The following is a 13,456-nucleotide window of genomic DNA, read 5'->3' as shown; positions in this document are numbered from 1 at the left end:
TCATCCATAACATTCCCATTAACTCTTGAGTATACCCTAAAGTGATGGTCTTCTCTCTACTCTCACTCATTTGGTGACCTCTTCAAATGACATAGGTTTAATTATTTCTTCTCTATTCCTGGTCTTTGTTCTAAGCTTTAGTACTGTCTATTGAATAGTTTGAAATATTGAATACTCATCAATATCTCAAACTCAAGATGTCCAAAACTGAACTAATTTAATCTCCCAAACCTGCTCCTTTTCTGAATTTTTCAAAATTTCTGTCAAAGGCACCATCATCCTTTCCATCACTTACTTTTGCAAATTTGGTATCAAGTTCCACTCTATATTCTCTTTTGTCTCCTATATATCTTCTTTACAGCCAAATATTGACATTTCTACCTCCAAAGCATCTCTCACATCTATTTTTTTCTTTCCATTAGTATATCCAACACCCTGATTCAGTTACTCATTACCTCCTGTTCCTGTTGTCAAGCTTATTCCATTGCCTGATACATCTCTTATCATATTTATTTCTTGGAAACATTAGCTTCCTTCAGAGCTCAGCTTCCATGACATCTTCTACATGAAGTTTATTCCTAGTCCTCCAGAGGATAGGGTCTTTCTCTTACAACTGTCTTGTACTTGTTTTGCATTTATTTTATTTATATTTTTATAACAACAGTAACTAACATAGAATTTTAAGGTTTGCAAAGCACTTTACACATATGATTTCATGATTTTTGCAACAACTCTTTAAATTAGATGCCATTATTATCATCCTCATTTTACATATAAGAAAACTGAGGCTGAGAGAAATGAAGTGACTTAAAGAGTCCCACATCAAGTAAATGTCTGAGGCTAAATTAAAATTCAGAGCTTTTGACTCCCAAGTTTAACACTTTTATCTACTGCTTATATATATTGTGCTGCTCCAAAGCTAGAAGTGTTTCATTATTTTCATCACCAGCATTTAGTATAAGTGACTGGCATAATATGGGTGCTTAGCAAGTGTTTATTGATTGTTTGATTTCTTCTGGTTTCCTTTAAGGAAAGAAGGTAAAGTAAAGAGGTAAAAATGCATATGATGAAATTACTCATTAGCAAATTTACTAGACAAGTATCTCAAATTTAAGATATCAGTATTTAGGTGAAAGTTTGTAAATTATCTTTAAAAAGTATTCTTTTTCAGTCTTTTTTTCCTCCAAAGAAGCCAAAGGGTATCATAAAGGCCTGAGATCTATTTTGTATTTTTATTTTTGTTTCATGGCCATGACAGCCCATGAAACAAAGAGAATTCTTAATTCATAAAGTTTGTTCTCAAATAGTAAGACAACCACTAAAGTTATCAGCATACTTCCTATATTAAATTTTTTCTGGAAAATTAAGCCAAGCAGCAAAAAAAAAGGTTTTGATAGATATTGCATGAATCCTTACAATCCCATAGTTTACTATTTGTTAAAAATAAAAGGACACATACCTTTAGCTTTAATATGTTAAGTACATCTTCTACGCTTTCACCTGTTTTATTTCTGTTTGATATTGTTTTCAATTAAATAAGAGTTAATATCTTATTATTTTACCTCTGCTTTTTTCACTTCATAAAATTTTCTGCATATTTACTTAATGTCTCCATATTTTCACATTATTTGTTTTGGTCAAATAATATTCCACTATATTCACATATTACAATTTGTCTACCTATTTTCCTTTCTTTATGGCACATAGTTTATTTCTAACTTTTGTTACAAAATGATGCTGCTGTGAATATTTTTGTACAGATGAGATCTTTTCTTGCTGCCAATAAATTCCTTGAAGGTATAAATCCAGTAACAGGATTGCTGGATTGTGATTTTTAAACTTTTATTCTTTAATTCTAAATTTATTTCCATAGTAGAGCAGGTCATATGACCATGAGTGATGGATAGGAGTGCCTGTTTTCATGCTGCTTGTCCAACATCAAATATTTTCATCCTTGTCATGTCTTTTTTTTAATCTGATATATTACATTCTCTTGTATTATTAGCTTGTGTGAATTTCTCTTCCTCCCCTCCCATGGGCAGGATTTCAAGCTTAAAATAACGGTCTGTATCTTACCAGTCTCTTTCCCTGGCATATAGTATCATATTTTCTGTATTATACCTAATAACATCTTTGAGTCTCAGTTTCTTACGTCTAAAATGAGGGGATTGGATTAGATAATAACTATATGCACTATCAACTTTAAAGCCTATGATCCTTATCCTAATTGATATGCAAACACACATTTTAAACTTGCTTTATTTTGCTTTTATGTAGGTGTCTGATAATCCAGTGTCCATTGCACCTTCCCAGTATATCTGTGCCCCAGATAGCAAGCACACTTTCCTTGCAGCTCCAGCCCAGCTTCTACTTGAAAAATTTCTGCAGTATCACAGCCATCGTTTCTTCCCTCTGTCACTAAAGAATTATGGACACCCTGTGCTGTCGGTTGATTGTTACCTTAATCTTGGACCTCAGGTAATTTGTAACATGTGCTGAATACTCAAAGTGGGTTCAACAATAGGAAAATGAATTTCTTTGAACAATTTTGTAGGGTATAACTTTGGAAGGGACACTTCAATTTTCCACTTGAAGGATAGAGAAATAGAGCATTTTAAAGATCTTACTATTCCAGAAACTGTGCAAAATGTCCTAAATGGGGGAAGGCAATCTCTAAAGGGGAATTGGGAAAGGGTCTAGGGTACCCTATAGCCACATGGCTTAGAAAGGCCGTGGAAGTATAGTAGAAGTTTAGATCCCTAACATGATAAGGCCAGAGATGGCCCATCAGAACCCAGGCTGGTTCTAGAGATGGAGTCCAAAGTTCTGGTAAGGATGAAGCTGAGATGATGACTTGAGTGGAATTGGTATGGTATGGAAAGGAACTGGAATTGTGATGAAGGCTTTATAGTGAGAAAGATAAGGCCAAAATTGGTCTATTAGAATCCAAAGTGATTCAAGGGAGAGAGTACAAGATTTCACTGAAACTAAAGAGTATGGATATAGTTCATCTGATATCCTGAAAAATTAAAATTGTTTCACACAATGTAATGTCAGAGTAACTGAGGTAAGACAGAGATTGGTTTTTAATTCGTTAATTGTGGAGAGTTTAGGCTAGTCAGCCAGAATGGGACTCATGTCCAAAAATCATTGTAGCCCCAGGCAACTGAAGTCGGGAACCTTTATAGCTAACTAGGGTTTGCAAAGAGCTTATAGAGGAAACGAAGGCAGATAAGGGGGGGCAAGGACACTGGGTGAGCAGACAAGCCATAATTCCAGGAAAGGACAGTAAGTTAGTCCTGATAAAATAAAAGTCAAGATAAGAAGGTCAAGGGCAGGAGACAGTGAGGTGAGGGGCAATACTTAAAAGGAGGGAGAATTAACCCAATAAGCACTGAGAGAAGGCACCTGGAGTTTTATGACTCAATAGTATTTCAAGGCTTCTTTTCTAACTCAATTCTCCCAGTCCTAATGGCAAGGAAAAGGGGGGCTATAATAATTTTATTCAGGGCATATAAAAAAGCAGCATGACATAGTGAGGAACATTGGATTGGAAGTCAGTCTGCCTTCAAATTCTAACTTTTAAACTGTTATAATCTTGGCTAAGTCATTTAATTTCTCAGAGACTTGGCTTCCTCATCTGTAAAATGGAAATACGTAAATTTCATCTGCCTACTTCATAAGGCTGTGGGACAGTATGCTTTTTAAAACGTTTAACTATTATATGAATGTGAGATATTGTTATTCTGATAACACACGCATGCTGAGTGTTTGTGCTTGAATGTGCATGCTAGATGTATTGTTGAAAATCCTAAGGATGCATCTCTTTTTCAGGTTGCTGTTTGTTATGTGAGCTCCAGGCCTCATTCTTTAAACATCAGCTGCTCAGATCTACTATTTAGTGGACTCCTATTATACCTCTGTGACTCCTTTGTGGTTGCAAGCTTTTTGAAAAAGTTTCATTTTCTAAAAGGTAAGTTATCTGAATGGCTGCACAATCATAGAGGTGCAAAAAGTGACTTTAGAGATTAATTTGTTCAGTTTATTATTAAATGCTGCTTTGCTGAGTACTGAGGAAGTTGCAAATACAAAATCAACCATGGCCTCTTTTTTGCAAGACTCTGATAGTCTACAAGTGGGATCTGTAATAGTGATATCATAAATTGTAATTATTTATAACAGAGGGGATTGATGGAGTGTCTGACCAGTTTAAATCTCCTAATGCACTTTGTGAGATTACACAGCATGAATCTTTTATTGGAAGAAGTACCTCCCAATACAATGAATGTGTATCTCAGCTCTTGACTGAGGGGAAGTCCTAGAGATTCTTTTGATTAGTCCCCAGTGACTGGAGCTCTATACAAATGATTGACGACTGAGCATTGGGGGAGCAGAATTTTAGTTACCATTTATGTTGAATACTTGATTACTGCCCTGCTATATATACAGTGGCTGTAATGCAGAATAGAGGGTGGTAAGGAGACAATATACATCCATAGTGTTTTGTGAGCTTTGAAGAGAAAAAGGTCATTCCTTGGAGGATTCAAGAAAGACTTCCTAGAAGAGATAGTAATCAAGTAGAACTTTAACAAAATAAATCATCTTTATAGAAGAGTAGGAAAAGTTAGGAGGAAAGTCTAGGGAAGAAGAAATAAATATTAAAGAAGAGTCACTAACAAATGCTCCAGAGAACATAATTCAAATCAACAAGCATTTATTAAATACCTATATGCCAGGAATTAAGCTAAATACTGGAGATAAAAAGATAAGCAAAAATAAATACCGTTTCTGCTCTCAAAAAGATTATATTGTACTGGTGGAAGATTGCATATAAAAGGAGATAAAATTAAGGCATTTGGGGGAGGTGGAGCCTGGAGAATGAAGGATGGCTGGTATGTAGCAAATATAATGAAGGATCTAGGAAGGAGAGAAAAAAAAGAGAGAGTGAGAGGAAGAAAGAGAAAAAGTGAGAGGGAAAAAGAGACAGAGAGAGAGAGAGAGAAAGAGAGAGAGAGAGACAGACTGACAGAGAGACAGAGAGAGAGACACACATCAGGATAGTGCAGAGAACCTGGAAGAATTGGGTTCAAATCCTGCCTTTAATGCATTGGTAGAGGGAATTTCCTCTGATGGGAGTTTCTTATACTTAAGAATTTATAAGTCCAGTGCCTATTTTTTTGCCCTATGGCTTTGTATGGTCGGGTGGGCTGGAGGATTATTTAGACTTATTCCCCTTTTTTTTCTTTTCCTAATTCTCTTTCTGTCTACTGATTTTTTTGCTTCCATACTATCTTCTGTATCCAATCAGAATATTACCATGTTTTCAAAGAATTTTAAAATGTTATGATATGAGCTTGGACTTTTGACTCTTTTCATCTTAGCTGAATGAATCTTTTTCAGTGGTAGAAAATGCAGATCAGGCAAAGTTGTCATTTTCACATTTACATGTTTCTTGTCTTATGAGAAAAAAATGATGAATTTAGAATCAGGAAATCTGAGGTTTTCCATTCCTGGCTCTGAAACTTATTAGTGGTGTGATCGTGAAGAAGTAATTTGAACTCTCTAAAATTGTTTTATTTTTTCATTTATAAAATGATGTTAGTAATACTTATACTGTATACCTCCATGAGGCTTTAGGGTAACAGTAAAAAAGTAAATCATATGTAACTTCCTGTTACTTAATATAATACTTATTTTAAGCTTAATCTCCTCTACTGCTATAAAGAGTTTATTTTACAGAAATATGTTAGGAGTACAATCATAATTACTCTGAGCACCCATTTAGTAAAACTTTCAACATTTAGGCCAAAATATGGTTTTCTGTATTAATTTACTTTTATATCTATTTCTGGTTAGCCCCTGACCTCTTTATGGGTTGAAGCAAAATTTAGGTTACTAGAAACTTTTGGGCAATAAAGCAGCAAATTATATTATGGTATATGTTAATAGGCAAGGTAGGATGTGATAAAGGTATGGGGGGAAGCACAAAGGGAAACTGGGGAAAAGTATATTTTTTCTTAGATTTTCCTTTCAGTCCTTGAGGAGTTGTATCCTAATGGTAGGTTGAGTCCCAGATTTCTGATCTGAAGTGCCTGTAGAGCTGATGGGCCTCCTTATTTATCTCCTATATCTGGGAAAGCTCTGTTTTACTTCTTCTTTCTTTTTTTCATTGGTTGCCCCTGGGCTGCTAGTTCTTTCTAACTTAGCCATGGACGTTCCCTATCCTCCTTCTCTGTCATCCATCACTCTCAGAATCTCTCTGGTTCTCAGGTAGAAACTTCTCTTTTTTAAACCATTATACTTATTTTATTTTTTAATTTATGAAATAAAATATTTTTATAACATAGAAGAAAAAAATTATCCATGAAAATGTATGTCTTTTATGTACAACTATTCCTTTAAAATATATAATAATTTAATTAATTACATAATAAAATTATCATGTAAATTTTTTTCTCTCCCCATTCTAGAAATGGTTACCATTAGACATAAATATATACATAAAATATGTGAAATCATTATATACATACTTTTTTCATACATATTAGTTCTTTCGCTAGATACAGATAGTATCTTCTTTTATATGTTTTTTGGATATTTATAATAGTCAAAATGATTTGTTTGCTGAAATTTGTTCTTAAAACAATACTACTGTTATTGGATATAATGTTCTTTTGGTTCTGTTAATTTTACTTTTCATTATTTTGTACACATCTATCCAGGTTCTTCTAAAAATCATCAATCTCATCATTTTTTATAGCACAATATGTTTCATAGCAATGTTTTTATTTTATAACATGTTCAGCTATTCCCCAACTGATGGGCATCCCTACCATTTCTAGTTCTTTGCCCACTACATTAAGAGCTGCTATAAAATATTTTAGAATTGATCAATGGTTAAAGGATATGAACTGGAAGTTTTCTGATGAAGAATTTAAAACAATTTATAGTCATATGAGAAAACCACTCTAAATCATTATTTGAAAAATGCAAATTAAAACAACCTTGAGAGATCATTTTACATCTACTAGATTGGTTAAAATGATTCAAGGGGAAAGCACAGATATTGGAGGCAATATGGAAAAATTGGGGTACTAATTCACCATTAGTGGAAGTGAATTGATCCAACCATTTTGGAGAACAATCTGGAATTACATCCAAAAGTATTAAACTATCTCCTTGACCTAGCAATATCACTACTAAGTTTATTTCTAAAGATGATTAGGGAAAAAGGAAAAGAACTTATATATTCAATAATATTTATAGTAATTCTCCTTGTGGTGACAGCTATTTTTTTATACAAGTTTCTTAGGACATCGACCAAAGAGACCCTCCTCCTATTTTTTTTTTTTTTTTTTTTTTGTGATTTGAAGATAACAGCGGCCTTGTTTATACCTGGTTCCAAATGACTTAATCATAAAATGTTCTTACCTATCAAAATTTAAAATCTAATGGGCAAAGACATCACACAAAAGGAAGCTGAAAAGAGGGGTGGAGATAATGGGGTTCAGTCCATAGGGGTGTACTCCAATAAAAAATGCAAAAATATCTGGCGGAGGAAGCCTCTTTAAATGGGTTTTGCTGTTTTTGCAACTTAGATGGGCTTTGGGAAGAATTATTTGTTCCTGTTTGCCCTAAAAGGGCAGAGCATAGGTATGAGTGCCAAGGCTGAAACAATCTTGCAGGATAAAGAGGATCTTTGTAATGAGCTTCTTACAGGGGTAGGGAGTCCGGAAACAGGATGCAAACGTGAGTTTATTTTTAGTTTTGTGTTACTCTTTTTCTCATTTGTGTAGGTGCCACTTTGTGCGTCATCTGTCAGGACCGTAACTCACTCCGTCAGACAGTTGTACGTCTGGAGTTGGAAGATGAGTGGCAGTTCAGGCTTCGGGATGAATTCCAGACAGCCAATGCTAAGGAAGACAGACCACTTTTCTTCTTGACTGGGCGGCACATTTGAAAGAAACAGCAGCTTCGTTTTCTGAAAGAGCAGATACTTCAGGGAACTCCCCTCCAGCCCCCCACCAAGGATACTGAAACTATAGTGCTTCAGAACTACAATAGTTCAGTGATTTGTCCTTGGTCACATTAGTAAGTTAGAGATGGAGCTGGAAAATCAGTTCTTCAGAATGCCTATTTCTTTGGGAAGCTTTCTGCAAAGGCGAGATCACCATCAATAATGGCCATACTGATAGATTTGCAAAAGAGCTTCAGCACTGGAAAGGCTGAGATCAAGTCCTTACTCCTCATTTTTATAGAGAGATAAACTGAGGCCCAGAGAATAAAAGTTTAGGGAGGAGCCAGGGATGCATGCCCCAAGGTTCTGGACTCTTGTTCCCTGGTGCCCTTTTAATCACAAAATATTGCTGAGGCTTCTGGGACATTTTGGAATAATTTTTTTTTAAAGAAAAAAGTTTTGACATTTCACTATCTATATACTTCCATGACAGAAACTATGGGTTACTTTTAGGTGACATTGGACATTCTTGGACATTTGTTGAAGTGAAAACATCTTTACATGTATAGAAATACCAGTAATGAAGTATTTTTTTCTTCTCATGTTCCCATTTGGGAAATATTTAGAAACAGTGTTGAAAAATCACAAATCTTAGAGATATTATATACATCTGAAAATAAAGTCATTGGAATAAAAATTTTACAATCCTAGAATCTTGGTAATAACTGGAATTTGCTGTTGTGTAGATCAATTGATTGAGTGATCAACAAGTTTTTATTAAGAGCTTTGTATGTACCAGGTACTGCACTAAGCACAGAAGACACAACAAAAAGACAAACCCGTGTTCTTTGCCTTCAAAGAACTCAAATTTTCAATAAAGTCAACATGCGAACAACTATATAAATATTAGACAAATACAGTATAAATGAAAGATAATCTCAGAGGGAAGGCACTGGCAATGGGGATAGGAAAGGAAAAAGGATAACATTAGATTGTCTAAATTTTTCATACTTTAAAAATAAAATTTAGACTGCCAAATTAGTCAGTTAATTATTAAGTATATTTGAACACCTGATTTAATTTCTTTTAAAAATATTCATATTAATGGCTTTTCATTTTTTATGCCAATCATTTCCCAATATACCCCCTCCCATTGAATTCTTCCTTTTAACAAAGAAAAACAATTACGCAAAACCTATGGACAAAGTCAGATAGTAGATTATACTTTTCTTTGTTGTCTCTGTGGTCCCCTACACCTCTGCTGAGATTAGAGAAATGAGTTTTAGCATCTGTCATGTGGTTTAATTTCCTAACAAAGTTCTATACTGTTGTTGGCATTTGGTTTCTGTACGAGAGCAACTTAGAGGACTATCTATTGCCAAGAGTGAAAATAAAAGGACGTGTCCTTAAATGCTCATAAATATAATGTGTGGTAGGAAGGAAATCACATAGTGTCTTCCAAAACAAGAATTGACTCTCAGAGAAGTGAGAATGGAATTGTCTACTAAAAAAAAATACAACCCAAAGAACCTGTGACCATTTGCTTATTACTAAAAGTTTATTTTCAAATTCTTCATTAAGCCTTGACTTTGCTGACAGGTAAATTATATCACTTGAAATATTTGTATAAATTAAGGACTTCCAGTTAGGGAGAAAAAGGACCAAAGAATTCCAGAAGAGACTAACATTTGAGAAATCATGAGTCAAAAGGCATTTTTTCAGATAACTACTTTTAGAAGGCATTGAAACACACTAATGGTGGTAAATTTTTGCCTGGCTTGGACTTGAAGACATTGCACAAGAAATAATGGAACCAGAGGAAATATCTTGAAAGATGGTGCCAAAGATTGTGTCTTGATGTTTCTTTTTCCCCTTAAGAAAAAAAACCCCCTGAAACTTGTGATTTTTGGCAGATTTGGGTTGTTGTTTACAAAATTGTTAGTAAATGGTAACCTTGTATATTTCACTATTCCTATTTTGTAATGAAACTTTACTTTCTGTAGTTTTGTCTTTTGTAAATAGTATCTACTGTGCAGCTTCCTCTTACATTGTATTAGTTAATTTAAAACTTTCAAAAGGTCTTAATATTCATGTTGGTTTCATTCTTTATAAATAAAACTTGCAATGCACTTACTGGTTTCTGATTATTTGCACAGTTATGAAATTCCAGGCATCACGAATTACTCTTGATGTAAAAAAAAAAAACATTCATTAGAGATTTCAGCAGTTCAATCTTTTGTTGCAAGTGGTAAAGTATTTTTTCAGTAGGATTTTGGTTACTTATGGCACATTTTAAAAAAATATGTGGGGACATTTTTATCTAGAAAACCAAGTATAACCAAAGGCTTTCTTGGTATGAAATTCAGAACCCATTTTCTTGTGTTTTAGGCCCCTTTTCAGTTTTTTCCTGATTCATCTCATTAATTTTCTTATGTTTTCACTTATTATATGAGACTAAAGAAGGCATCTGGTGCAATATGGTGCAAAAGAAATAAATTTGGAGTTGAGACATATTTATCAAATACTCCAAATGTGAGTCCCCAATTGCTGCATTGTCATGTGGAGGTTGCTAAATGGCACTGTGGATGGAGTTCTGAGTTTATAATTAGGAAGACCTAAGTGGAGATTCTACCTGGATCTTGAACACTTTTCTAGATGTGAAACCCAGGGTTCCAGTCAACTTCTCTGGACTTCACTTATTTGAAAAATGTGGGTATTGGAGGTTGTTAAAATCTATTATAAGACTCTATAAATACTGGATAGAAGACTTTTATCTACTAACCAAAATGTTTAAGATATAAAGAAATGTTTGTTAGTGTTGTTACATAACCTGCAGGGTTTTGAGGGTTTTTTTTTATTAAATATTTCCCAATTACATTAATCAATTTTAACCTTTCATTTCTTGCCCTTCTACCCTTTTCCCACCCATTGGAAAGCAAAATACATTTCCATTTTAGCCATGTTGCAAATAACTCCTTAAAAATGCAAGAAAAATAAAGTGTAAATAATATGCTTTAATTTGTACTCAGTTCATTTGTTTTCTCTTGAGGTGGGTATAACTTTTCATCATGAGTCTTTTGGAATTCTCTTCAGTTAATGTTTCAATGTTAAATTTTTTTTTGCAATTGATCATCATTACAATTTTGCTGTTACTGTTTTCAGTGTTCTTGTTCTCACTTCACTTTTCACCAGTTCACAGAAGTCTTCCCATGTTTTTCTGAAAGCATCCTGCTCATTTCTTCAAACACAATAGTATTCCATCACAATCACATACTACTACTTGTTCAGCTGTTTTCCAACTGATGGGCATCTTTTCAATTTTTAATTCTTTGCTACCACATTTTTTGTATAAGTAAGTCTTTTTTTTTTCCTTTTTTTGATCTCCCTTTGGTTTTAAATTTTTTTTGCAACCACAAATAGGGATTTATTAATGACATAAATAATGAGTGGATCAAAGAACAAATCATATAAACAGCAAATATGCAAAAGAGAATGATGATGGTGAGAAATCATCAGAATTTCTGATATATAGCCTAAACAGTTTTAGAGAAAAATTTACATGCCTGAGAACATACAGTAACAGAACATTTTAAAAGAATTAGTAAATTATGCAAGCAATTAAGATGAGAAAATCAAATGAACAAACCCCAAATAAGCACAAAATAGGAAAAATGGAAAATTATAGTAGAAACAGATAACCCCAAAAACTGTAGAAGAAAAGAACAAAACTAAAATCTAGTTCCTTCAAAAAAGTCCTGGCAAAACTACAAAACGCTTTTCACACAAATTAAGTCTGATCTGACCAACTGGAAAAATATTAAATGCTCTTGGATTAGGCAAGCAAATATAATAAAGATGACAATACTACCTAAACTAATCTATTTATTTAGCGTTATACCAATCAGACTTCCCAAAAACTATTTTGATGACCTAGAAAAAATAACAACAAAGTTCATATGGAAAAACAAAAGGTCAAGAATTTTAAGGGAATTAATGAAAAAAAAATCAAATGAAGGTGGCCTAGCTGTACCAGATCTAAAATTATATTATAAAGCAGCAGTTACTAAAACCATTTGGTATTGGCTAAGAAATAGACTAGTTGATCAATGGAATAGGTTAGGTTCAAAGGACAAAATAGCCAATAACTTTAATTATCTAATGTTTGACAAACCCAAAGACCCCAGTTTTGGGGATAAGAATGCATTATTTGACAAAAATTGCTGGGAAAATTGGAAATTAGTATGGCAGAAACTAGGCATTGACCCACACTTAACACTGTACACCAAGATAAGATCAAAATGGGTTCAGGATCTAGGCATAAAGAATGAGATTATAAATAAATTGGAAGAGCATAGGATAGTTTACCTCTCAGACCTGTGGAAGAGGAAGGGATTTCTAACCAAAGAAGAACTAGAGATCACTATTGACTACAAAATAGAAAATTTTGATTATATCAAATTGAAAAGTTTTTGTACAAACAAAACTAATACAGGCAAGATTAGAAAGGAAACAATAAAGTGGGAAAACATGTTTACAGTCAAAGGTTCTGATAAAGGCCTCATTTCCAAAATATATAGAGAATTGACTCTAATTTATAAGAAATCAAGCCATTCTCCAGTTGATAAATGGTCAAAGTATATAAACAGACAATTTTCAGATGATGAAATTGAAACTATTTCCACTCATGTGAAAGAGTGTTCTAAATCAGTATTGATCAGAGGAATGCAAATTAAGACAACTCTGAGATACCACTACACACCTGTCAGATTGGCTAGAATGACAGGGAAATATAACGCGGAATGTTGGAGGGGATGTGGGAAAACAGGGACACTGATACATTGTTGGTGGAATTGTGAACACATCCAGCCATTCTGGAGAGCAATTTGGAACTATGCTCAAAAAGTTATCAAACTGTGCATATCCTTTGATCCAGCAGTGTTTCTACTGGGCTTATACCCCAAAGAGATACTAAAGAAGGGAAAGGGACCTGTATGTGCAAAAATGTTTGTGGCAGCCCTGTTTGTAGTGGCTAGAAGCTGGAAAATGAATGGATGCCCATCAATTGGAGAATGGTTGAGTAAATTGTGGTATATGAATGTTATGGAATATTATGGTTCTGTAAGAAATGACCAGCAGGATGAATACTGAGAGGATTGGCAAGACTTACATGAACTGATGCTGAGTGAAATGAGCAGAACCAGGAGATCATTATATACCTCAACAACGATACTGTATGAGGATGTATTCTGATGGAAGTGGATTTCTTCGACAGAAGATCTAGCTCAGTTTCAATTGATCAAGGATGGACATTAGCAGCTACACCCGAAGAAAGAACACTAGGAAATGAATGTAACCTGCTTGCATTTTTGTTCTTCTTCCCGGGTTATTTATACCTTCTAAATCCAATTCTCCCTGAGCAACAAGAGAACTGTTCGGTTCTGCACACATATATTGTATCCAAGCTCTACTGTAACCTATTTAACATGTATAGGACTGCTT

General features: G+C 34.1%; 1 protein-coding gene across 10 annotated transcripts in view; it reads left to right on the top strand.

Moving 5' to 3' along the window:
• Positions 1–10,087, top strand: part of GREB1 (growth regulating estrogen receptor binding 1) — a 157,314-nt gene extending 147,227 nt beyond the window's left edge. For all 10 annotated transcript variants that reach the window (XM_031950668.1, XM_031950669.1, XM_031950670.1 and 7 more), the window contains 3 exons: positions 2,278–2,478; positions 3,835–3,973; positions 7,797–10,087. In XM_031950668.1, coding sequence (XP_031806528.1) covers positions 2,278–2,478; positions 3,835–3,973; positions 7,797–7,960 — 504 coding nt within the window. In that variant the 3' untranslated portion in view covers positions 7,961–10,087. The remainder of the gene's footprint in view (positions 1–2,277; positions 2,479–3,834; positions 3,974–7,796) is intronic.
• Positions 10,088–13,456: the final 3,369 nt, after the last annotated feature.

The sequence above is a fragment of the Sarcophilus harrisii genome, chromosome 2, assembly GCF_902635505.1.
Source record: "Sarcophilus harrisii chromosome 2, mSarHar1.11, whole genome shotgun sequence".
NCBI classification, from domain to species: Eukaryota; Metazoa; Chordata; class Mammalia; order Dasyuromorphia; family Dasyuridae; genus Sarcophilus; species Sarcophilus harrisii.
Note: the sequence above shows the minus strand (reverse complement) of the source record. Positions and strands in the feature narration are given on the sequence as shown.